The 26,485-nt window shown below is 37.4% G+C and overlaps 4 protein-coding genes and 1 long non-coding RNA gene across 7 annotated transcripts; 3 read left to right on the forward strand and 2 right to left on the reverse strand.

The window, feature by feature from the left end:
* Positions 1-1,075: 1,075 nt before the first annotated feature.
* Positions 1,076-4,884, reverse strand: eIF2alpha (eukaryotic translation initiation factor 2 subunit alpha). The gene is made up of 8 exons (XM_086967992.1): positions 4,823-4,884; positions 4,087-4,181; positions 3,473-3,583; positions 2,843-3,068; positions 2,243-2,357; positions 1,977-2,066; positions 1,562-1,825; positions 1,076-1,330 (listed from the first exon to the last, which is right to left on the reverse strand). The coding sequence occupies exons 2-8, from the start codon at positions 4,154-4,156 to the stop codon at positions 1,262-1,264; spliced, it is 945 nt and encodes a 314-aa protein (XP_086824118.1). The 5' UTR covers positions 4,157-4,181; positions 4,823-4,884; the 3' UTR covers positions 1,076-1,261.
* Positions 4,885-5,641: 757 nt separating this feature from the next.
* RpS12 (ribosomal protein S12) lies at positions 5,642-7,362 on the forward strand. Its single transcript, XM_022831905.2, has 5 exons — positions 5,642-5,779; positions 6,248-6,361; positions 6,591-6,693; positions 6,893-6,964; positions 7,109-7,362. Coding segments are annotated over exons 1-5 (387 nt in total). The 5' UTR covers positions 5,642-5,777; the 3' UTR covers positions 7,205-7,362.
* Positions 7,363-9,463: 2,101 nt separating this feature from the next.
* Positions 9,464-24,438, forward strand: LOC111259716 (uncharacterized). Of its 2 annotated transcripts, none has more exons than XM_022831914.2 (10): positions 9,464-10,597; positions 18,007-18,341; positions 18,848-18,919; positions 20,922-21,037; positions 21,448-21,553; positions 21,973-22,068; positions 22,295-22,465; positions 22,818-22,982; positions 23,346-23,549; positions 23,925-24,438. In XM_022831914.2, the coding sequence occupies exons 2-10, from the start codon at positions 18,216-18,218 to the stop codon at positions 24,000-24,002; spliced, it is 1,134 nt and encodes a 377-aa protein (XP_022687649.1). In that variant the 5' UTR covers positions 9,464-10,597; positions 18,007-18,215; the 3' UTR covers positions 24,003-24,438. The 2 variants fall into 2 exon arrangements, with proteins under 2 accessions (XP_022687649.1, XP_022687648.1); XM_022831913.2 differs by having other exon boundaries at positions 9,472-10,597; positions 23,307-23,549.
* LOC111259715 (lanC-like protein 2) lies at positions 10,838-17,076 on the forward strand. Of its 2 annotated transcripts, XM_022831912.2 has the most exons (3): positions 13,223-13,272; positions 14,505-14,671; positions 15,113-17,076. In XM_022831912.2, exons 1-3 carry the CDS (start codon positions 13,238-13,240, stop codon positions 15,886-15,888), a joined length of 978 nt encoding a protein of 325 aa, XP_022687647.1. In that variant the 5' UTR covers positions 13,223-13,237; the 3' UTR covers positions 15,889-17,076. The 2 variants fall into 2 exon arrangements, with proteins under 2 accessions (XP_022687645.1, XP_022687647.1); XM_022831910.2 differs by lacking the exons at positions 13,223-13,272; positions 14,505-14,671 and adding an exon at positions 10,838-12,682.
* On the reverse strand, positions 20,843-23,311 carry LOC111259719 (uncharacterized). Its single transcript, XR_002679783.2, has 5 exons — positions 23,222-23,311; positions 22,796-22,941; positions 22,304-22,469; positions 21,264-21,361; positions 20,843-21,006 (listed from the first exon to the last, which is right to left on the reverse strand). It is a non-coding gene; the product is annotated as an uncharacterized LOC111259719 (long non-coding RNA).
* Positions 24,439-26,485: the final 2,047 nt, after the last annotated feature.

Below are 26,485 nucleotides of genomic sequence, written 5' to 3' on the forward strand. Positions count from 1 at the left end.
ATCCTGTTCCTGGGACGTATGTAAATAGTCTTCCTTTTTATTCGAACATGTTAACATGAGATATGGGTATGTGAATTGCATTTTTGTTCCGCTGGCCAAGATTTGTCGACTGGCGTTAAAGCTCTCTTCACATGAAACACCATATTAAGTTTTCACTTTTAAACGTCATTTTCTAAAAATAAAAGTGAAAATTAAGTAAATGAACATCAATCGCATTCGAGCTCAACTAAACGAGGGCGTTTGATTAATGCCAAGAAATACCACCCTATATAGGTTTATGTAAAAAAATATTCATACCAGTATCATGCAAATGAATAAGCTATCGAGGTCGGTCTTTGGCGTTTTTCAGACCAAAATATTTATTTAAGTGTTTTACTTGAGGAACATGTGCTGGTCTAAATATGAATACGGGCATAATCATAGTTCGTTTCGTGTTGACAACCAGTCATCGAATAAAATGCCCAACAACTGTACCGGATGTAGTACTTGGAAGCATTTAGGTATAGGAATACATATTACATCTTGATTCTGTTAATCAAGATCTTTCGATATGTATTAAGAACGATCCCTCTCCGCCTCCCGTATAGACTTCCATGTAAATACACGGCTTTCATTGTGCCATTATATGAGCCCACCCGAACTCTTCAAACTTTCTTTTAGACAAGAATGAGGAAATTCCCGCAAAAAACCGCTTGAAAGAGCAAAAATAGTGAAAATGATGAATTTCACCAAATGAACATTGCGCTCTATCGAATGAAAAAAGCAAAACTTCACCAGGAAAAGTAGTAATCCATTCAGCTCCATCCTACACGTAGTTCAGATCGACTTGGCAAAGACAGATAAAAAAAAACAAACGCAGAGTTAGATAGATTGATTTTCTCTTGCGAGTACTCAGAAATTATTGCTAGTCGGCTGCATATTATTCGGCCTTATACCATAATTTCTGTTATGACTTTTAATATAAATGGTTGTAAAATACCTTTTAAGACTGGCAAACGGAAAGCACTGTAAATGTAGTACCTAGCACCAAAATATAAATAGGATCAAAAATTCAAATGAGACACTTACACAACAGTTGTAGATGTTTTAAATAGACAGCCAGCCATCGTGTCTTTATTAAGTTATATTAATGTTACATAAAGGTTGTATTTGTTTGCTACGTTTTACAAATAGAGTTGATTTTCACGGTTATTTCACAGAAGCTAGGATGTCCATTTTTCTTTTTTTTTTCTTACTCATCGAGTTTGTATCAAGCATTTGTCTAATCCTCATCTCCACCACCGGCACCACCGGCACCATCTCCACTTTCTTCGTCGCTGTCTGAAGTAGCCTGCAATCGATTGGGGCAAAAGAAAAAGTTATTCCACTTTTTTAAAATACTTTAACGCTCCAGGATAAAGAATGTGGTGGAAAAAGCAATATTTAATGCTCCGATCTTTTCAAGACCTTACTTTTTGAACTATTACAATTTTTTTCCCAAACGTTTGTAGTTTACAATTTTTGTTTCCCAAATGTTTGTAGTTTAAAAGCATCCAAAAGCCATAAAATATTACTGACTGACCTTCGGAGGGCCTGCTTCGTCATCGTTGTCGTCATCGCCGTCAACCTCACGATTCTCTTCCTCCAAACTTTTAAGCTGCTTCTCAAGCTCTAATTCATCCATATCGGTCACAACTTTAGGTGCGTTCTGCACATTAAATACACCGCCGGCAGCCTTGATTGTTTGCTCAACCTTAGCAATGGCTTTGTTCAGCAAGTCTAAACCTTCGGTGCGTTCCATCGTGGTTGTAGTCATGACGTAAAGCGGCGGCGCGATTAAATTAATCTATTTGGACAACAAAAAAAACGTAAATATAGGTATGTCAATACTGCAAAATAGGCAACTCGTTTTATAATTTTGGGATCAAGGCTAGTCGGATTAAACCTTCTATAAAAGCATATAACAAGACAGATCTCAATAAATAAATAAATCTCACCTTTATCTGCATATCTTCGGTGGATAGGGACATTCCGTCCCGAAGAGCATTTTTTACGGCGTCGATGCCTTCGTACTCATAGCATGATACCTAGAAGAATAAAAACGGGACACGTCGAACAATTTACTCCAAAAGCCTTAATTTTATGTAATATGAAAAACATGAAATAATTTACCCGCCTCCGCCTTAGTAATTTACTATTTACGTATAGTTGCATGAAATTTCGCTATATTTGAATTTTATTGGAACTGATTAATGTGCAGTACCTCAATATCGGCGCGACATTTTAAGGCCTGAGGAGCTAAACGGTGATTAATTGTCTGTAAAAGGAGATCAAGGACTGGTTTCTCCAAGTTGCATTCATCGAGAACCTTCGGGTCGCTGTAAAAAGAAGCGAATATCTCCATTAGTCCAATAACATTGAAGCTAACTAGAGAAGTTATTCATCTGCGAGAAAAATTTAATAACATGCAATAACTCCATCTCTAGATTTGAAATACGAATATTGTAAAATCTTTTCTAAGCAAAATCTCATTTCAGTTAACTAGAAGCGACAGCCGTCATTTATGAAACACGGATAATCTTATCCTTATAATAATATAATACCAGATCCACAGCACTGTAAATTGTAAAATACTTTCGAATTCGCAGACATATTTTATATCCTGATTTCATTGAAGAAACTTAGCAAATTAAACGGCGGTAATAGAAATCTGAAAGGGTGCGTATGCCGGACATCTTCGCGAGGGCGCTCTGTGTCACCCAACTATCTAAAATGCTGCAAAATATTAAAATGACTTAGAACTTTATTTGTTTTTTGGATGACAAATTAAGGAACCGAAGAAAAAGCTAAACAAGTTACTTACGTAACTGCTGCTTTAAAGATGTCATGTCCCGCGGTGACTTTTTTGAGTTTCTCGTCAAAGTGCCACGCTGTTTTCCTATAAAGTTTGTCGAGCTGTGCCTTAGTATAATCTAATCTTTCCGCAACATGTCGCAGAATACTATTCACTGCGCGAGCTTTTGCAAATTTTTCCTCACACTTAACGATATCCTCAGCGGACACGCGACGTTTTGATAAATCGATGTATCCTGTACAGCCATATGAATGTCAGTATTTTCCATTAAGCTTGACTGTTAAGAGCAATACATGTCTAAAAGTATTGTTTAAGCATTCCTTAAGATTTTTTGACAACATTTCTATTTAAGAGACAAAAACGTTTTCAAAGTGGACTTTTTTTATTTTAAATATCCTCTTCCGACAAAAGTTCTAAGGTTTAAAGTTTTAAAGGGAACTTTGCTGTATATTGTTGGAATGTCGTTTTAATTGAGCAAACGTGTCATAACAAAATTTAAAGCAATTTTAGCTCCCTCAGCCATTTTTCAGTAATATAATATTCGTTGTTATTCTCTATGGTTGGATTGACCAGTGTTCTCATCGCATTATTACTCCAGTGTCGTACCTTCTCTTCCAATAAACAATAACGGCAACAAACCTTTATTCTTGTCGACTCGAATAACAACGACACATTCGTTGCGTCCGACGCGAATGAGTTTATTAATCGACCGAATTCGCCGTCGCGAGAGTTCAGACAATAGGATCATACCTACCGCGATAGACACAAAAAACAAATACATCTTAAAGTGCTGCGGACCCACATCGGACCTACAATTTGAGGTTTCTACCTGAGGCTCTTTTAGCTTATACAGAGTCTTAGTATCAGCTTACCATGGAGTTGTGTTTGATTCGACTCAATATTACTGCACTTCCTCCACATAACATATTGTAAGAAAAAATAAAAAAAATTGAGTTAGTAAATTGTCCGATCTGGCGAAATAAAATTTTAGAGCTAGGAAACACTGATTTATCAGATAGTACTCTCGGTACTTCTGGGTGCAAGAATATAAATGTAATGTGAAAATTGACGCGATGAACATTTTGTGTTGGTTCGCAGAGTTCATAAATCATGAGGTTTAATTGGTAAGAGTGCAAGGATTTCTAACTGTCTCAATAGATCAAGAGAAGGTATATGCTTAGAAGAATGCTTGCTTTGGATACCAAAACAGGGCAGGAAGGAAAAGTGGCAAGCCCATTAAATGGAAAAGTCACCTTCGATATTGTCGTACTCGAGCAAATGGACATATGCGCCCATGTCAGCAATCTGGCGGACGTTAACCATGACAACATCATCTGGTTCAGGATACCTAGCGGAGTAGAAACGACACGTCAGAACCATCTGTAAATTTTAAAATTATACAGTAAAATTAAGAGCAATTAGTTTAATTTTTTAATTAAATTCCATAATTATTAATTCCAGTTATTATTAATTGTTATTAAATTCCGAAACTTAGAAGTTTAGTTTCTTGAAATTTACTTAAATGAATGTATCCCTTGGAGGACAAACCATTTAATGAATGATTGTGTACATTAATGCGTTGGCTGAAATAAATCGTGGTCAGCAAGTTTTTCTTGCGTCAAGAGCAGCCGTTTTTGAAAAAAAACTATTGAATTGTATACATCATTTACTTACAATTAGAATATACAGTTAATTATCAATATAAAAGAAATAAATTGTTATTTTCTACCAAAAGAATCTAAGCGTTCTTGTGACGGTCTGAAATTCACAATTTTTATTTAATTTATTTAATAGATAATAATATTTTACACATGTTTATACACTGCCCTAAATTATAATAAAACCATAACAGACCACTGAAAGCGTTGCTTTAGTTCCTATTTATACTTTTTAATAACACCTCATTTATGTATTTTTATTTTATTATTTTTTATTTTTTTATTTATGGGACGACATACAAGCTCTTCCTTTTTAAAATATTGGACTCACGATTTTGACAAGATAACAAAGATAGCCGTGAAATATTCTACTTCCTCAAATAACGCTGAAAAAATTACGTCCCTTATAATGTAGAAAAATATACGTTTAAAAACGTATTGTGTAACAAAATCCGTTTCTGCTTCGTAAATTCATTCGGCAAATGCCGTCCATCATTGCTTGGTCGTTTCGGCTAATTGGTTGAACGAAGCGTGCCGGTTGACATATGGGGTTGACATAAACGAAACACCTACGCTTAATTATACAAAACATGTGCACAAGACAATATGTTGTGATATTACTTCACACGCAAAATATGAGATTTTATCTTGTTCAAAACGAAGCGACAATAATAGAGATAGCATCCACCACAAATGAATGATTTCGCAAGAGATATTCAAATTTCATTAATCTTGAAAACCGGCTTGATGGCAGACACGCAAAAATTAGTTAACCTGCCAAAACAAACGATGAGTTGGAAGTTCTTACCTTGAGAATTAATCGCGCGTCAAAAGAAGTCACTCAGTAAACTAATGAAACTCGACTCACGCTACAACACTATTTTGATATTTTTCACAATATTCCATACGACAGCATGTGGCAGAAGAAGCGACTTGGCCAATATTTTGGTCGGATGTTAGTGTCGAACATAGGCGGCGCCACTGTTCAATTAGAACCTCGCCGATTGAACTGATTTAAAGGTTTGTATCCGTTCTAATTTTTTAGTGGACACTTGACCCGAATACAAGCAATTTGATTTCAATTACTAAAAGTTACGAGAAATAGTATTTACTAAAGAGTGAGATCGTTTGGCAAAAAGAGCCAAGCAGCGCCCCCTGGTATTCGAATTGCTTATTTGGGGATTCGAAACCACTCATGTTTCCTCTTTTTGTGAAACCCTCGATTGCATGAGGCCGCTTTTTTTACATCCAAAGAAATCCGGCGAGGACAGAATCCGATTGGAGCTATGTGAGTGTTATACCAAAGCTAATCAGAAAATTTAACCGGTTCTGTATGAAACTTTGTGCTTTATGAAACAGTTCAATTAAAAATGCCATTTTTGTTTAATCAGCTGTAACACTAGCAGCCAATTCAGCTCATTGGGTGACATTAGTGCATAAATTTTTACGAAGAATAACAAGAAATCCTCCGCTAATCCATTACCTAAATAATAGTATGTAGCAAAATATACAATCTGTATCAAACATTAAAGTTGGAGCACAAAGCTTCGCACTTGACCGGGTTTTGATTAATGTAGTCCTGAAATGATGAACTTATCGTCTAAATCAAAGACTCAACTGTGGTTACGCACGAATTCCTTCCTTAGATGTCTGAAATCATATAAGTACGTATGATTCTTAAACATGGAAATATAAACTTTCAAGATTTCTAAACTTCGTTCAATGTGCAATATTGTCTAACTCCATAAAACTCTAGGGAACCGGTTGAGCAGATGGATGTTACTCAGGCCCTCCAAGAAGTGCTAAGGATTGCCAACCACCGCCGTGGATTAGCTAAAGGTCTTCATGAGGTCGCTAAAGTCCTTGGAGAGTACGTATATGCTTTGCATGCAGGTGTAAACCTGTTCGAAGAAATACTGCTGCTGTGGTTTATCAGGGCGAAAACTTTTAAGTTGCAGTCCGCAATGATTGTGTATAAATTTATCAGACTAAATACTTGGCGCAAGCGGAATTCCTCTCTTAGATATCTAGGAGCAGTACTAGTCTCTGTTCTTGCTTCCGTTTTAAGCTTAAATTTTAATTATTCCGGTTTTTTTTAGAGGTAAGGCTCACTTATGCGTACTCGCGCAGAATTGCGATGAGTCTATGTACAGAAAGCTTGTTGAGGCTCTCTGCGCTGAACGTGGCATCCGCCTTTTCCAAGTAAGTATTAGCAAAAAAAAGCATTTTCTAATAATAAACAGTTAATTTGATTCAGGCAAAAATTTATTATTTACGAGGAATTAATATAGTAATAGATGCACGTCCTACTTCTGCGTGTTCTATGCATCTGTGGCATACAGATAAAGTTATAACTCCCACAGTCGATCAGTTGATGTCTATTTCGCTCTTAAATGGACAGGTGGATTCGAACAAAAAGCTTGGCGAATGGGTCGGTCTCTGCAAATTCGACAAGGAGGGCAAAGCGCGCAAGGCAAGTTTTGTTGAGAGTAGTAAAGATTTGTACTTCAACTATTAGAGATTGTAAATAGTGAGATGTAAAAATACCACCAAAGTTGGCATTAGGTATGTCATAATGTAATTTTGCATATAAATACTATATTTTGAATTATTAAAGGTTGTAGGCTGCTCATGCATTGCTGTTAAGGAATATGGTGAAGAGACGCAGGCACACGATATCCTTACGGAGTACTTCAGAAAGCAAAAGTCTTGAACGACGAGGACCACTTCGAAGGTTTTAATCTTACTGTCCCGACTGCGAGCCCATTCCATCAACAGCCACCTCAGCAGCTAATGGTGACCTTTGGATAGACTTGGGAACACGCCCATCAGAATTTAAAATAAACAGGTTCTGATGTAGGCCATCAATGAGGACGTGCTTTTTTTATTCCATAGGTACACTGAAGCAAGCTAAAAATAATTTCGAATTAGTTTATCAAAATTCTATTTAAATGTAATTAAGTCAGATTATATGGTGTTCAGTATATAGTTACCCTGACTAGGTTGAAAGCGTTTATAACAAATATCATCAAATACAAGGTGTTTCTACTATATATATACATATACACACATAAGGCCACAATTGGCCTTCACTGTAATAGAGACCAATTAGAATTTATTTTTTTATCCATCGGAGATATCTTTTAAATAATTTCAAAAACAGTACTATCATAATTTGTTACTTTTACTTCGTACATTAATTATATATCGCGTGACTGGCCTCGCACTGTTAAACTTAGTGGACCAGCTATTTTAGATCGAAATTATAGTCCAATGTTTTGAAATATAAGGCTCTCAATACTTATTCAAACATTCTTCCAAACCAGAGGCATAAGTTGCTTAAGACCAATTACAGTCAAAACGTATAAAAAATTATGATTTCGAAACTCCTACATAAATTAGGTTTGACCACATTTATCCTTCTATATTTCGCGTTTCACATCCGGTATCGCCGTTAGGCGGTCCATCAGACAGTTTGCTCTTAGCGCGAAATGAAGTATCTGTGCCCGGACACAACATAACATTACGTAAATGAACAACGTTAGTGTCGATATTAAATTATTTTTATGGTGGTTTCTGGTCCACCATGGTGGAAAAGTATGAGCAAACAGTATATTTAGTTAATTATACAGCATATGGTAGGAAAAAGTACTTCAAATTATCTTTGTTATAAATATCGTTCTCCCCCGCTCCTATTTATTATTAAGGGACTAAATAAATTTAATTCCAACTAGATTGGTAAGACGAAGCTCAGTTAGCTTACGTTAGCCATACACTGCGTTTTTTTAGAGCTGCAAGCGAAGTTGAACTAACTACAGCCTATTTCTTCCAACAGTAGTAAAACAACTCCTATTGTCGCTGTTTATTCCAACAAATCATAATATTAAAAAAATTAAAGATTTTGGAAAAGACTAAAAATTTGAAATTTAAACTTTGATTTAAATTGAAATTTTTTTTAAAATATCCAGGTATAAGTTACTGTTTGTTAGGGCTTTGTTAGTTTTTACGATATGGCTTCATAAAACAAAACGTATTTTAAACAAACCTGATCGGCCTAAGTATAATTATTTTGTCGTGATTAAAAGGTTTCAGTTATTTAGAAGTGATTAAAATTTTTGCTTAAACCATTTTTATACCATTTACCTTAAAAACGTGAACTCCATATATTGCTTCAATCATACTTAAAAATAAAGCCTTTTCTCGATATCATCTTTCAAATGATGCTCCCTTCCCATCAAAACAACGTGATGACATAGTAATGTACTTTCTGTTACCTCTTGTATACTCGAATAAAACATAACGGAGAAGAATATACGTACTTATAAATACCGAAATAAATATTTCGGAGGAATGTTCCTGCACGTAGGGGTATGTAGTGAGTAGCTATCGATTGCACAGTTTGCTATAGAGGCAACGGACTAAAAAATTAAAAAACACATCTAAAGAAAACTGAAAACCCGTATTAACACGATTGAGTTAGTAAGATTTGACACAATTCAACTATCGTTGTCACATAAATCCTGATATACAGATCCAAATATGACGTAAGGATAACCTCTTTCTAAGCAACACTACCATAATTCCGACCGATTTAGTCAACAATTGAAACCAGTATGGTCTCATATGATTTACTATTACTAATCTACACTTATTGCAGTTTGTACCAGTAAAATAACGCATCTAAAATGCCGGATGTTTATCAGATTACTCTAGACAGTTCTTGGATGAGGTGAAGTAGAACGTCTTTTTTGAACGCCTTTTTTTATGAAGCATTGTTAGAAGAAATATAACTTTAGGGATTATATGGATGAAATTTCCCTTAAAAAGTTTGTTTTTTTTAAGTTTTAAAGTTTTTTTACAGTTTTAAGATGCATAACGGAACTGCAGATAAGATTGCCTAACAAGGCTGATAAGACTAAACACAACAATTTACTTTTATTGAAAGCAAACCGGACTATATTCACAATATTGCAGTTGAATACACCAAGCTCACCCATTACAAGGCCTTCCATACCCAAGAGAAAGAAGTAGAATTCTACTACTTCCAAAAAAACGACAGTGAGAATTCTATTCTAATATTTTGAGTCTTGACTAAAAAAACTCTTTTTGCTAGGTATTATGAGACAGAAGCTAACTATTTGTTTTTCAGTTTTTGAAAAAAAGTATTTTTAAAACCAAATACACTACAGTACAAAGCAGACCTTTTTTGATACTGACCTTTGAAATCGACCGCAAACAAGTATATCTGATTAGTTTATCGCAGACATTAAAAACAATTATAAAGGGTTGGCGTAATCCAATTTCATACTTCATACAAGTCAAATGTTCAATTTAATCTCTAAATTTGTTTTATGGTCCCTAGACCTTACATAATTACTACAGGAGTGTAAGTCCTTAGCCACCCAAGTGGTTAAACTTCCTGTAGTGCCCAACAGCTCCACGCCTTTCTCATGTTTCCCGTTCTGTTACTTGTTTTTTGTTACTTTGGTTTTATAAAGGACTATCCTCCAAAAATTTCATTATTCCATTTTTGTACTATTTTGCCGACAGTCATCACAAAAATTTCATAAATGGCATACATTTTTCTTATCATGTCATCATGATAAACTTTTAAAAAGCACTATAACAACGATGAGCGTAGTGGCATTTTTGATCTGATTGGATGCTCTTGTTCACCATATATGCGGCAGACAACTGGTTCGTTCTCTTGACTGTTGCACTTACTGTAAGTATACAGTAACTTCTGTAGGCAGATACTGCTTCTGTCCAACTTCAGTTCCTCGATTCACACTCGATTTTACTAAATATTTGAACATTGGCGCGCTTCGGCACCGCACTCATCGCTCCTGCTGCCGCAGCAATTTGTCCGTTTTGCCGCTACTCCTGCTGCCGCAGCAGCTGTTGTCGCTGGCGATGTTTTTATGCCTGTGTGTCTGAGTGTATGTTAGGCAGTGTGTGTACATGACTGTGTATAAGAGTCGCTCTGTGTCTGTTGTGCTTGTGAGCCATAACCGCCTATATTATTGTCAGTAGCCCCATTCGTAGTGTGTTCGGGTTGATGTGGAAGACGCTCCTTGGCCACCTGCACAACCTCGCAGCTGTTCAGGTAAGTGGTAAAAAAATTAATGTTACAGCTGTGTGGTCGTGAGACGAACGTTCGTCGACGCGTGACCGGTACGTGCCATCACCAGCTCCAGAATGATACCAAACAGAGTTAGATATAGATACACAGGCCGAAAACGGCTGCAGTAGGCGGCTGCCTGGCTGCTTGCAGTGGCTGCTCTGCTGGTATAGGCAGGCAGGCAGCCAGCCGAACGCTGTGATTCGCCCGGGGCGGCCAATGGTGGCGCGCCGGCCAGTGATTGGCCTGCCGGCGGCCACTACGCTGACGCAGAGGCCACCCGCTTCCCTCGAAAAGGACTCCCACAGCTGACGCATTGGCTACGGCAAATCGACATCCACCACCACGACGACAAATCGGTGGTGGTGTTGGTAGCCAGCGGCGGCAGACCAGTAAACGGTTCAACAAGGGAAATTGGCCGAACGGCCTGTCAGCAGCCTGCAGTACGCACAGCGATGTATAACGGCATTGAATAAACCTCACTGTGGCTCCTTCCTTGGCTAACGTTGGTGTTCGAATCATACAACTAACTAATGAATGGTGCCGATAATGCTCATAGTTCGGGGATAGCCTAACAGTAGCTACTGCTCGAACGCATTGTCAGTCCAATGTTAAGCCTTGTATACCTGTAGAGTATGAACGAACTATAGCGCAGAGCTACACAAAACACAACAACCTTGTGCACTATTATTCAGTGTGGCTGTAGACGGCTCTACAAGCGCGGTTCTAACCAACAAGCAGTTATATATACAAGGGCAACAGCGGTACCACTATAGCACGCTGCGTGATTCGACACTCTTGGGTGGTGTTTTGTTGAATTTTGTGTATCGGTGTGTACGCCGATTATTTCTCCATACCTACAATCGGCCTATAGTAGCAGCAGTAAACAGCAGTTTGCGAACCTTTGTGCACATAAACGAAAAAACGACTACGTATAGCTTTTGGTAGAATATACAATAATAAACTTGCAGACCTTTTCATGGAGTGTAAAAGTATAACCGAAATAGTGTACACAAGTCATTTTTTGAATCATTGCTTTCCAGCGCTGATATTACTAAAATATAGTAAATCATCTTCACAAATGCGAATGATGACAGCAAGTTATTGGCAACGCCCTTTTTTCTAGTGAGAAAGGTCATTCGCTCTTAAAATTTTTAGAAAATTTTGGGTAAAAACGAAGGTAGGAGGCGCTCGAGAGGTGGTCTGCGTGAGTTCAGGGTGAACAAACCGAACTGAAGCGGATCGAAGATCTAAGTATAGACATCTCTTGGGACATCGAGAGTGATACGGAAATCTTTGGATGACGAACAACATTTACTTGGGACATCATTCCGCATTAAAATCCCTATGTTATATCGTTCCAACAGCGACATAACTCGCTCATCCCTCTTTTGAATAAAATACTGTGTCAGCCAATTCCGTGTTTTAGTTAAATTGTGTATGCAAAGCGGCCAAATACGCATTTGTTGTAATCAAAAAAAAACAATCAGTACAGCAGTTTCAGTGTTTTGCTATCGCAGCTTAGCAAAAAAAGGAAACGTCGAAATCGCGGCGATACGCGTTCATTATATGTGACGGCGCGTCTTCTCGTAAGTTAACAACGAAGTTGGACAACACAGCGGTGCAGGAAGGTGCAACTCGCGGCAATGTCAGAACGTTACTTCAAAAATCCGTATGAGGATTATGAAGAGTATATTGAAAAGCACCGCGCATTTTATTTAGACAAATTTATTCCGGAAATAGAATGTACAGTGTATAAGTTACTCAAGGTACTTGAGTTAGAGGTTCCGATCAAGACAGATTCGCGTGACTATTCTGTGTACACTGGCTCAACTGGCATCGCACTGTTGTATATGAAACTGGCTGATGCACAACCGGAAAAGAGGGACCAACTATTGGAGAAGGCTCGTGAGATATTGGTGACCCAACGACTAGCCAAGAAACGACATGATTTTACATTTCTGTGCGGAGATGTGGGACCCATTGCTACTCGCGCAGTACTTCACCATCGAATGGGATACTCGAAAGAGGTCAAAGCTGACATCGACCTTCTGCACAAATTTGCCACAGGTAAGTTCTTATTTTCTGTTTCAACATATCTTTTGGATTTGAGTTTTTTTTTTGTTAGATGCAAGCTATGGTTCTAATTGGTACTCATAATTGATGTCATAAATGTGAATTGTCACAAGGTAAGAAACGCAATAGAGGTAAGAAATTCAAACAAAGAAACTAAGCGTTAAAAATCGCAATGTTACAATATGTCCTATTATGTGTACTTCTATGGGTCGCACTCTTTTTCTACAATACAGCGACGGCAACAAAGCTGGTAAAAGATGCGAAATTTACTATCGTAGGCGCGTTGGCAAACCTACGATCAAGGTTTTATCTTCGCCATTATGGCGGGAATTTTGTTTCCTTACAACATGATAACGGGCGAAGATATAGCGTAGTTACTCTGAGAAAATTTGGTACGCCAGTATATGGTAGTAGGTCGAATTTTTGAAGGGAAAAAGATCTTAGTGCATTGTATCGCCCATTACATTCGCGGTCTGCTAGGGAATGTCCTTTCCCTTAGTAAACAAAAATAGAACGCAAAAAAAGAAATATCGCAATGTGGTCTTACCTATGTTAGCCAATTCTCGAGGTGATGGAATGGGCAGGTGAACTTACGCCTAATGTTAGGCCAAATATGCAGCATTGAACGCCTGTAGTAATACAACTTGTGGAAAGTTAGCCGTGTCCATCTGCCGAATTGACTGCCTCATTCATTTAATTGGAGTGCAAATGCAAAACTCGGCAGAGTTTTGGGACAGCAAAATTGTTGATGCGTTAGGATACCTACTATTAAATAAACAACATTTAAAATGATTTGAAGGAACTACATCTCATGGTGTCGACTTATATTATAAGTATATATATATATATATATATATATATATATATAATATCTGGAGCGTATTATAAATAAGGTTCTCTTTGTATTCTAGCATTTTTCTGTAAAGAAAATTGTGATAAGTCATTTGATTCCAAAGCTATTTGGCATAGCACCATACTTGACATCTCATAGACACAGATCTAGATTTGAATTTAATCCTATAGGATCCCGAATTCGTGAAGTTGTTACAAGTCAGGCAGTATTTCTTCTGGAATTATATATACTTATTTAGTTATCACGTGATCTTAAAAACAATTGACGACACGTTGTATGGTTATTACCGAACACGAATTTTCAGACCAGTCAACGCTCCTTAATCCCAGCAGCTAAGTTGATTGTTTATAGCGGATGGAAGATGAGTCAATATAACCAAGTTCTCCCGTTAATTGTAGTATGCCTTTGAGTATGCAGAGATTTGTGGTTTAAAAGCGTCAAAGGCAAACAGGGCTATGCCATATGTTAGCTGTTTATTGTGATTTATCAACATGACAGTAGCTTTCCTCGATTTAAGCACTCCACGAAAACTATGATAATGAACGGCAGCCCTTCATGGCCAAAGACTCATTTACAATGTCTTGAGCTTATACGTACGATAATGGTCGTCTTCACATGCTTGCAGATCTTAGGTGAACATCGTCCGTGAAATTTTGTACGTCGGTCTACTTTTCCACGGCTATTTAAATTCGATAATTGTTTTTCTCATAATGTTTGATTTCGTTATGAAATGACAAAGTATTTTTAGTTCATTCAAGTAGTATCTAAACATATGTTTTTATCATAATGTTAAAATGCCACGTAACTGATTAGATTAATGCTTTTAATGTTTGCCGTAATCATAAAACTCATTTTAAGAAACAAATTTTTTTACAGGCAAAGAAAGGTACGAAACGCTAGAAATAAGATAATAGATTATCGATTAAAAGGAATGTACACTTCTCTTTACTTGAGATTTTGTAGTTTCCTCGGAGTTCTCATTGAAACAAAAAACTACTGGCTCCATTTTCTTGGTGGGATGCTGCACAGTTCACCCTACTATGCTCATATCATCGTTTATATGAAACATCGAATTACAAGTCAACGGATCAAGTCGTGTCAACGATTGTTCCTTAATTGTTTTATAGTAGGTCAGATTTTTCCCCTTCCAAAATTCTTAAAAACGTGCGACACGGGCTCGATGAGCAACGAGGCTTCGGAGCAGACTTAAAATTTTTGTTTAGAAAATCATCGATAGCACAGATCGTCAAAAGAACTCAGAGCCTTCGCTTCGTGCCCTCTTACTCTGGAGATATATGTGCGATTTCCTTGAAACGCTTCAATGCCATAAGATCGTATCAGCGAAAAACTTAAAAATTTTATTTCTGTCTCTTAGAAGTTAGAGGTTAAGAGTTTCGAGTTCCCGACGTCTTTTTGTATGTCATAAAATTAATAATAAGATAGTGAGTCAACCCGTATTTATTTGACGCTATGAAAATTCGGTCGTTTTTTCAGATAGCATAGCGCTTAAGCGGATTATGACATAATATTGAGCCAAGACGATCTCTAATAAGCTAATTTTGTGTTTACAGGTTGTCTGTCATTGGAAACTGGTGAACCAGATGAACTCCTCTATGGACGTGTCGGGTATTTGTATTCGCTCTTATTCATCGAAACTCATATTGCTGCTCATTCAATAGATGCCAAGCTTATAAAAAGCGTAGTGCAAGCTGTCATTGAGTCTGGGGAGGTAATGGCCTCACAGATGAAAATACCTACTCCGCTTATGTACAAATGGCATGACAGCTACTATCTGGGTGCAGCTCATGGTCTAGCTGGTATCACGTATATGCTATTGGAGGCTAAACAATATTTGTCTGCCGAAGAAATGTCGAAAGTCAAAGCAACGATTGACTATCTTATAACGATTCGTTATTCATCCGGAAATTATCCTTCATCACTTGGTTCAACGTCCGATAGACTCGTCCACTGGTGTCATGGAGCTGCAGGATTCATACACCTATTTGCCAAGGCCTATGAAATATTTGGAGAAGAACTGTATCTAAAAGAGGCGAAGTCGTGTTCAGAAGTCATCTGGAAGCGTGGGTTGCTCAAGAAGGGTTACGGGCTTTGTCATGGGGTGGCCGGAAACGCATATGCATTTTTGAGGGTGTACCGACTGACTAGTGAACAGAAATACCTTTATCAGGCATGCCGGTTTGCCGAGTTCTGTTGTGCTTACGGGACCCATGGCTGCCGGATAGCTGATCGACCATATTCGCTCTTTGAGGGCATGGCAGGAACGATTTTCTTCCTCGTGGACATGCTTAGTCCAACACAGGCGCGGTTTCCAGCTTTTGAGCTGTAAACATCTCTATAATGACGCAGTCATTCTGTGTTAAACATCTGTTACTAATAAGTAACCGCGATAGTTTTAGAGGAACCTCGTCGAAAGTATGCCTGGCTGTTTTATGCCGAGGAGAAAACTGCGTATGTTCAACGTTACTTGATTACGTGCACACGTGTTAGGTACGCATTATACATATGTATTCTTCGAACCACCATACCAAATTGCGCCGGAAAATGATTCACAAATTCTGATTTCTACGGATTGATGTAACTTGTTGTAGTCGTCACTTAGAAACGCTAGATAATAAATGGGCATGCCTAAAGGAAATTGAAAGGTGGAGATTAAGTTTCTTTAGTCTTCAAACTCCAAGACCGATTGGACAAATGAAATAGCCTGACCTTTATATGTACCGCTAAATAGAAGAACATATTTTATCATATGTTGGACTTCACCAATCTAGTGGACCAGTTGTCTATTTCAATACTTGATGGGACAAAAAGCTATATAAGTGTCATAAAGTATTATATGATAAACACCTTGACAAATAAACTGCAGTGGAGTTATGAAAATAATAAGATGACTGTTTTTGGTTGGTGAATAAAAATCTTGAATACGTACTTATGCTAACGATAGTAAGCGTAATAATGCCAGTGTTAGTAACAGGTTATCCATGAATTCCTAGCCATAGAGGAATTATAGATAGAGAAAACAATGTGTTCACAAAATATTTCGTTGCAATAAACAACTGATATTTTAACTATTGACTGGCGTTTAATCAATATGAGAACCATGAAGACGTCCCTCCGAGAATCCAGTAGAAGAATATGACCTTCCTAGATCGGCTGGAGCAAATCTAGCCCTGGTAGATATTGCAAATAACAGTTATAATACCAATATTAGTGGCACCTGCAGGAACAAGCACATACCTTCTGAATATAATGACAACGGTGATTAGGTGCTTAGGTCGATACACGTACATGCATTAAGTTCTGTAGTACTGTATTTACGTCTACACATCACAATGTGCTTACGACACGAGTGCAAGCATCAGCTATCTGTCTAAGGTATTTCTGTGATGCGCAGCAGTGTAGTAACGAGTTCACATCTATACCATAACCATGGGTGAGAATCCACCAAGAAAGCCCACAATATCCCGAAACCTCTGTTGCCTTAAAAATAAATTGTGTTCCCATTGCTACGGTCTAATGTGTTGCTGTTTTCACTTAGAAAATCTACACGCTGACTCTGCTGATGAAGATACTGTATTGGCGTTAAAAAACAATTTATGATGACTGGTTAGATATGGATCGTATCTACCATAGATATTTAATTGGGTGTACGAACGATGATCCATTCTATTGTATTGTGAAATACCTAACTTGTGTGCTAAGAGATTTAATTACAGAAACTATCTAAATGCATGAGTACTCTGAAGCCCATGTATTTTAATTGTTAGGCATTATTCCAGACGGGCCTCGCTTAATCTAATTTGAATTTACCTCTAACTGATCTGTTAAGAGATATGGTAATCGTGTGCCATAGAAGCTATTTTCTAACTTGAACTAGCGATATATGCTCGTGGTCAGCATGACAATGCGCTCAAGAACATGCTCACTGGCCACTTGTACCACATGGATGAGGCCTATATCTAAAAGTTATGATTTTCTTAGTTTTTTGCTAATCTTGTTATTATAAATATTTAAAATACTTCATTTTGTCGAATTTATATGTTGTGTCGAATGGTATCGTGGATGATGGTAGCAATTTTTTTTTGCGAGGAAGCCTCTTTCGAGGTATCGGAAGCCGAATAAATACTCAGCCTCCACTTTTCGTTAAAATAGAAACAAAGATCGCTTCTTTATATTTTGTAATTTATTTGTGAGCTTCGTAGCCTGTTGTCCTTAATGTAAAAGATTAAGAGGAGACATAAAGGTTACGATAGAAAAGATAAGCGATCTAATACGTGCAGTATCTTGTCTCGACGAACACAATCATGTATCAAGTGAAAATAAGTCGTTTTAAAAACCGAGTGATCTAGCATAGCATAACGTCACAAAATATTCAAACTAGGTAGGTTATGTGTGAGTAACTTTTTGCTTTGTTGTGACACAAATTTTTACTATTGTGTGTTTACAGGTGGCAGGACGGTGGCGAAAGCTCTATTGGTGGTCATAACTTTAAACTTGTTTTAGAACAAAGTGACGATCTCCGCTGAATTGGATTTCTGAGTGGAACTCATCTCGAGTCGGGCTAGCTGGATTAGTTATGAAGTTATGCTCGATACAAGTTGTATTTGAAATTGCAGTCCAGCATTCAAGCAAACTGGTTTAAATTATACTGGAGCAATGACGGAGCAAAATTTTAACCAACCTTCGGGGTCGGTGATGCAGTTTGAGAATCCGAATCATGCAAAAGACCTTCTGGAAAACTTCTTTGCTCGCACAATTAGCGAAATGCACAGCATGAACTATGTGAGTATTAATATTCGGAAAATCGCGAATCTAGAACGTTTGACGGTTTTACAGTGCACGGTAACGAGAGAAAATTGTGTGTTGTTTTTAAATTGTTTGCCAGAGACTAATTGTGAGGAAAGAATTAGCTCCTGGAATTGATTCAAATCATGCTTTTTCTCATATTACAAAATTAGGGATATGTAAAGCGACATAAGATTGAAGCGCTCTATGATGTCACACTTTACAATCATTCAAAATTTATTGACCCACGTCCGGAATGGTAAAAATGGTTCTACTTAGATTGAGAGGTGTCAACTTATAGCGAAGGATTACTTATCAGAGTTTCTAGATCCTGCTTGTGCTAACTTACTGTCATTAGAAAATATAATATCGTGGTTAGCTAGTAAGGCCTCCTGGTAAGCCGGCCCAGTCTACCAGGCGATAGTCATAAATGTGTTTCGTATAATATAGGTGGGACTATTGTGTACGCTTACTATATATAGTTATCTCTATTTGTGTTTTAGGCTGATTCGAAAGCACCTGAGCTCCCATTGGCACGAATAAAGAAAATTATGAAACTTGATGAAGATGTAAAGGTTTGTGGTTTTTAAATATAATAGTTTGTAACTTTCCGCAGCGCAATCATTATTGTAAGTTTATGGTTTATAATTGATGAAATGTACACTATTTACTGGTGATACGGTAAGCTGCGCGCAGGATTCACAAATCTAAGCATCGTCCCCATAGGAATCCATCCTGCGTTCAGTTCAAAGTGCAGTTTTAATAAGTTCTTTAAATCGTCTGAGTCTTTATTATCGATTCACTATGAACAGCACAATTACCGTCGCACCCCTTGCTCGTATTATATTTTCAATTATTTCCATAACTTCGCGAATAATAAGCTTTTATTTTAAAGGAGGTAATAGCGATACGTTTTGGTTCTTGCAAGAAAAAGGTCTTTTTCTAATTGACGGTGCAGAGATAATGCATCTGGCACTGCAACCCATGTGATAGTTGGTCTATTCAGTTTAGCTTTGAATTAATTTTATTAAGGCCAAACTTGAGAAGCCGCGCCTTGAAAGTAACATTTTTATCTTTAAAATTAGTATTCATATAAACTTAAGTTCCTGGCTTATTATTAGCCGAAAAGCTTATAGTGAAAATTAATTATAGTAAAAACGAAAATCAGTTATTATTTGCTACAACACTTATAAATTCGTAAGTGCTACCCAGACTAAATACTTAATTTATAATAGCAGGATTTTACACACCCGCTAAAACGACCGGTGGAATTGATAAATAGCACTGACCACTTAAAATAGGACAGCCAACTAATAAGCGGCTCACGACAGGTGTGATAGAAAAAATCTGTCAAATCAGAGCAAATGTAATCTGCTACTGTACTTTCTAGAATTGTTTTAAATAGATCTCCCACTTCTATTAACGAATGTAGTTCATGGGTTGCAAAACACCTTTGTTCACGTCCGTATGTTGCTTGAAAAATACTGATGGCTTTCAAGTTAGAACTGAAGCATTTTTTGTATTATAAAACGATGTTACTATAGTAGGTAATCGCCTTTTTAATCGAAGAGTTTAAATCATTTTTGTAGTAATATCTCGTCGTACACTGTCACGATGGAAGGTGACGCCTCTTCTGTTCACTAGATCCGATAGATTTTTTTCAATAACTTGTTGTAATTTTGTTAATTGTTGTCTTACTGTTGCTGCCTACGGTTTGTCGGACGGCAACAGCTCATATTGCACGATTTCCTCCCAATTCCACCAAAGGCCTAGTATTACCTTCCTTCATTGTCTCTACAATCTCTGGCACCAGTCCGAGTTTTGCCACAAATTCTGGAGCTTTTTCCGCTTTGACCATGATTTGTTTTGCCTGTGATCCACTTTTTATCATCCTAGTTAGCCGCTTGAGAAATGGCTCAATCCCGTTGCATTTTTACAGAATTTCGCAGATGAAAATGCAATCGAGTAAATTATTTTGTTTGCTTTCCTCAAATTAATAAAAACTGTTTGCTTTACTTCCTTGGGGGTGCGTTGGCTACTCACTCTTGCGCCACTCAACTTTCGCAGTAACAATTTTTTTGCGTAATAAAAGTATTTTTTGATACTGAACGAAAGCGACACAACCATGCTTGAGCCATTTCTCCGGTATCGCATGTTGATCATAAACATGAGTTTTTTTTTATAGATCTGGGCGGAATTTGTGCCTTTATCGTAATAAAATCATTAAACATAGTGAATTTTTGTAGATATTTCACTAATATATAAGGCGCTCTATCCTAACTCTACCTAAAGATATCCCAACAATTTTCGCGCATCAACCATTGTCGAGTCTCAGCCTTTAGATAACCCCGACAGGACTGATTTTATCAGAGACGACATTGAAGTCGTCTAGCTAAAAGAATTTTCAATACTTTTTGGACCACTCATTATGTCTTTATCTGATGGGATTCGAGCCACTAATTTCTCGTGTTATACAGCTAAAAAATTAGGTATGTAAGTCACAGCAATGAATACTTGAATTTATTGTTGAAATTTATTCGCGTTATTTCTGTCCTGGTTTTCTTTGTTCTCCTAAAGATGATAAGCGCGGAAGCACCGATCCTGTTTGCGAAAGCTGCGGAGTTATTTATTATGGAGCTCACTCTCCGGGCCTGGGTGCACACTGAGGATAATAAGAGAAGAACATTACAGAGGTAAATTGCTATTGCGAATAAATAAAGTCGAATGTTTTCTCTAACCCTGTATGGCTTGTAAACGTTTTGATATTTTGCTAGGGTAGGATTCATGTTCTGGTGAGCTATCGTAAAATACATGAGCATGAGCCAATTGCGGGTCGGTATACGAATGCTCCAATCTTAAAAAAATTGAAAAAAAAACATACTAAATTCTGCTTATTAGCGAATTCTTCATTATGCTTACCTGTCTTTTTCATATCATCTGACATACAGTAGTAGCCCCCATACATCGACATAATTAGCGTAAGAGCGACTTCAATTTCTTATTTAAGGACGTAGTGACTGGAATAATACAGACGCTTATTTAAGTCATTTGTTGCGTAATATCCTCATAACTGCTTGTTTTTACTTACGTTTGATTATTACAGAAACGATATTGCCATGGCGATATCAAAATTTGATATGTTCGACTTTTTAATTGATATCGTGCCCCGTGAGGAGCAGCGTCCTACTATGCAGCAATCAACAGCACAGGTTAGACTGAGCAGTGTTTTAATTTATGTTGTTTGTTTTTATTTGGCCTCTCCCCAATTACTGATAGTACTATAACGCAAGAAAGAACACGTGTATCCACTCTGGTTTCCAGGAGTGATGACTTAGTATGTGTATTTGCAGGTAGATTTACGTCGTTGTTTATCTAACGCCGCCACCTTAGTTTATTTATTATTGAATGCCAAATCATGGGAAGCACATATTACATCGCAAGCAAACATTTATTCATCCCTTGGTCTGATGAGCTTCTTGGTAAATATAAAAAATCATATTATTACTTGGAGTTTTTAAGATGATAGTCTGTATTGTGTGGAAAAACCAGATATAATGCCCTAATTAACCTAGTCATTAGTTATAAAGACCCTATGTCGATGTTTCTTCAATCTTTATTGATGATACAGGTGAAAAGTCAAACGTTAAAAGAGGCTGAGCCGCAAGTGCTTAAAACTGTCTCGACGGCGCAGAATCAAAGTACAACTGTTGGAACAACTGACCAGGTAAGGACAATATTTTTACCTCCATAATTGCGTACATAGCGTAAATAATACAAGTAAAGTACCTGTACCCGCTTGCCTCCGACACACTTTGGCACTTTTGAACACTTTGCATACGAATAAAGTTATGTATTTAAACGTATTTCAAAACAATACGTTTTTGGTCGCTCAGTTGATGCTTGAGCACAGTTTCTCTAAGTTCTTTTCAAGTGTCGTAACCTTTTTGCAGGTACAATACCTTCTTCAGTTAGCGGCGCAACAAGGTACGTTAGGCGGTCTTCCGTCTGCTCCTCAGTTGGGGCCTACTCAGCAAATCCAGATTTTTCCGCAAGGGGGCGGACCTCCGCAAACGATACAAATCGCTGCTCCTCAGCCTACCCATAACTTCCTCGCTCCTCAGGTGCCTTTTTGCGATTTTATAGGGGTGTCGTTTTCAAATGTATGCTTGAAATTAGATTAATCCGTTAAGTAACCACATGACTGATTGCAAATAATGGCTACAGTATTTTTACGATGTTATGTACGCACAAAGACGGTAATCTAATAAGGTTATGTTGACGTAGTTCTACCATAGAGAGAGCTAATCGCAAATAAAGTTATAATTAGTGAGCTTTTATATGAGTGTAACTCTGTAACTTTTGATAATTTGATTCGTGCATGTCAAGATATGTATTTCGGTAGTTACATCCAAGTTAACTAAATGATTAATGAAAATCTAACCTTCATTTACCATTTGTGCTCATTCTATTAAGGTGGTTCAGGTTGCCTCACTTGATGGGGGCCAAACAGCGGCCCTCGTTCAGAACGGTCAGGTAATTCAGCAACTCCAGCCACCGGTACTTCAACAAACAACAACTCCTGGTGCTCAGGCACAACCTCAACAGATACAGATTGTCCAACATGTTACCAATGCACAGGTGCGATAAAAAAAACTTATAGCTAATGAGTTACTTCGATGTCGAATACTTAAAAAAGACCGATTTCAAAATATTATTTTTTGTTATCTATGTACTAACAGGTTTTCTATAATAATATCGATACTCAGTGTATTTAGCAAAAAATGACTTGTGGTATTTTGGGTAGTTTTTGTTTATTCAAAAAAAAAAAACTAAATAAGTTGCTGTAAGTAAGAATGGTAACTTTAGGTAAAATTTACCTAAAAAGAAAGCAGTACCAGAGAAAGTCAAATCCACCCGGAGCGACGCATTTCACGCTAACGCAATTTAACTCATTGATCGCAGGTGCTCGGCGATCAGCTTTCACAGTTAAGTCCTTTGCAGGCTCAGCTTGGCGCAGGAGGCCAAATTCAGTTACTTCGGGTTACTGGTAATGGAGGAGCCGCTAGTCAACCAATCATCCTTCAGGCAACAGCAGCTGGAACTCCTCAAACTGCAACAGCAGCGGCTCAGCACCAAAACCCGGCCCCACCACAAACACAGCATCACGCAGCTGCGCAGACAATCTTTCTCCCTAATGGTCAACAGGTTAGAAAAATATCACATAATAATATCGATACATACGTCTTATGGACTACCGTGATGAGAAAGCTGGCAAAACAAATGTATGTTTTTGCGACTTTTTTATCGAAGCTGCATATTAGCGTAGTTCTAATCCTTATTCTAATTATTATTATGATAATAACTAATTCTAGCTATTATTGAATGTTTCTTGTGGCAGGTGGCTACAAAAAATCACTGTGTAATACAGGTTTGCATCAGATGTTGCATAAACCTACATAGAGGTTATCTAAGATCGATCGATGAAGACCATTTATCAAAGGACTAAACTATTAACAATGCACACTGGAAACGTTAAGTAATACACCTTGGTCTAACTATATGTTTGTGATATTGCATCAGGTCTTCCTACACCCAGGAACAACGATCCAGCAAGCACTTCACGGAGAAGAGGAAACTGCTGTTACGGTTGGACACTAAAAATTTTTTCTACCCGGATTAATCAACGATGAGGACTGGTGTGACATACGTGAGATGCTTTGACCATATGTGAAATCTTCGTTTTACATTGCACATATTCGCCCTTTATATACGGAGATATAAGTACATCGGAAAGGAAACCGTTGCTTGAAGTTACCACTGTATGTACAAAACATGTAATACAAACTAAAACTGTATATTGATCGGTTTGTCTAGGCGAGCTATGTGCATGGCTTTGTGAATAGGTTTGAAGGCCTTTGTAAAACAACTTCAAAAAACCCTAAAGGAAAACACTAATAATAATAATACCAATAATAATAACGACTAGAAGACGGATGTCGTATTTTATGTATATAGATAATACATGTGACTGCTGCGAGTGTTCACGTCTATAATTTCTGTCTTAAAGGCCAATAAACGAGTACTAATTTTGTAACTTGTTTTATTTTTAAACAGGGATCTATCACTTAAGGAAACATTGATGTCAATGTCTCACATTGTAGATCAAAAGCATACGCGAAATTGGTTGAGGTTTCGCCATATTTATTCACGTTATGAAAACTATTAACCACTAGATTACACTCAATTCGTGAACAATTTATGCATGTGTACTATATTATATTATATTTGTATCACTATGTATATGAAGCCACTTGCGTATGGTTCGAGTCTGGCGTATATGACATATTCAAATTACTTTCCGTAAAGGTGCTCGCAGTCTTGGCTACATATACCTGTCTTTCGTAGAACATTGTTATACATAGCACTTAATTCCCACTGAACTTGTTTAGGTATTCGGATTAATTGAAATGCTGCAGATTTTCACACCCGGAATTCTGATAGCATTGCTTCAGTCAGCTGACTTCCAGAATGAAACAAACCTGACTGTTTAAAGACCCATATATCATTCAGTCTTTAACAAGTAGGGATATTTCCATTGTACCCTTGTGCAGACAGTTCCCGTTCACGCTACGCAGCACATACTGTCCACGTGTGTTTTTTGGCATTGATGGTGTTTTTTGCTATCTTTAGCATCGTAGAAGCTCGTGTCCATCGTAATCCTTAGCGTCTTCGCACGTAAACCTTTTTGCGAGGCATACATGAATCTCTTACAAAAAGATTTGCATAAAAAGTGTTTTGCGCATATTTCCAGATCGTAAAACTGGCTCATTATACCAGCTGGAGCTACTTTTGCCATCGCCAACGTCTATTTATCTTGATTGGATTTAGCATGCTGTTAGTGAGTTACCTCACTGACATCGCAGATGGCAAATACTAACTTTTCCGTGGCTTACACGGCGTGAAGGCTCAGTTGAGGTTGTTATAGGGAAATCCTATTGGCCCTGTTGTTTCCCTGGATTCCGAGTTAATCCATTCAGTTTGAGTTTTGAAGTCTACTAATTTATAGCGCTTCATAATGGCTTGGGGAAGACTAGCATTGTTACGCAAAGGATTGATTGTAGAGAGCTTCTAGAAAATCCTTGGAGTCACTAACTGTTGCTTGGTGAAAATTTTATTAGGCATAACATCGCTCAATAAATATTGACAAAATTCTGCTTTTAGCGATTTTAGATTTTTATGGAAATGGCAGTATCTCCAGCGGGTCTTTACAATATTTCTGCTCCTATAACAAACTTTCATATGCTCGCTAAAACCGTCGATCAGAACCGTTTTCGTGACTAGTGAGTTCATTAAACTTTAGATGTCACACACCATAATTCTTTTCAACAGACATAGCTGGAATATAGGTCGATATCGAGATGTATCCCAAGTTAGTAGAACAATGAACACGTTTCTCTGACCAATCGATATCGTAATTGAGCTAGCTTATTACTGCACTATGCCCGGCAGGCCAAAACGGACATTCCAGCCCAATAACTCGCAGCAAAGAGTTACTACTTCCTGCTGGTCTTTGAAGCAGCCACTCTAAAATAAATTGGCGTCAAAATTCTACTGGCATCAGAAAATGCCGTTGACTGTCAATATGACCTTTCCTCATTTTACATATCTGTAGTAGTATATCCGGGAAAAATAGAAGTAAAAAGATAGAAGTTGCATTTTTGGCTGCTAAATGTTGTTCTTTAAACGAACGAGCCTATATTGAACGTGTGGAACTTAAGTAACCCTAACAGTATACAATGCTTTATTTATTACACAAACAATCACAAAGAAAAACAAAGTTTAGGTTAGCGTTTTAAGCCGAGCGCATCAGGCAAAAACGTATTTTGCATTAGTTTTAATAATATTTACTTATATGTCTGATTCTCTTGTAGTTAATAAGAAAACCTCACTTGAAAGCGTACAGTTAGAAGTTTAAGTTTCTCAAGAGTAATTAATTCGGTAGCAGAGAGTATCTCCAAAAAATAAATATATATATATATTACGTACACTTTGATTATATCCGGGTTATAAGCAGCGCAATGCACATAAGTTCGTCGACGATGCTTCTTGTCTCTTGCTAATCTTGTATAAACCTTTGAAGT

Source organism: Varroa jacobsoni, unplaced genomic scaffold, assembly GCF_002532875.2.
Source record: "Varroa jacobsoni isolate VJ856 unplaced genomic scaffold, vjacob_1.0 scaffold_358, whole genome shotgun sequence".
Classification (NCBI taxonomy): domain Eukaryota; kingdom Metazoa; phylum Arthropoda; class Arachnida; order Mesostigmata; family Varroidae; genus Varroa; species Varroa jacobsoni.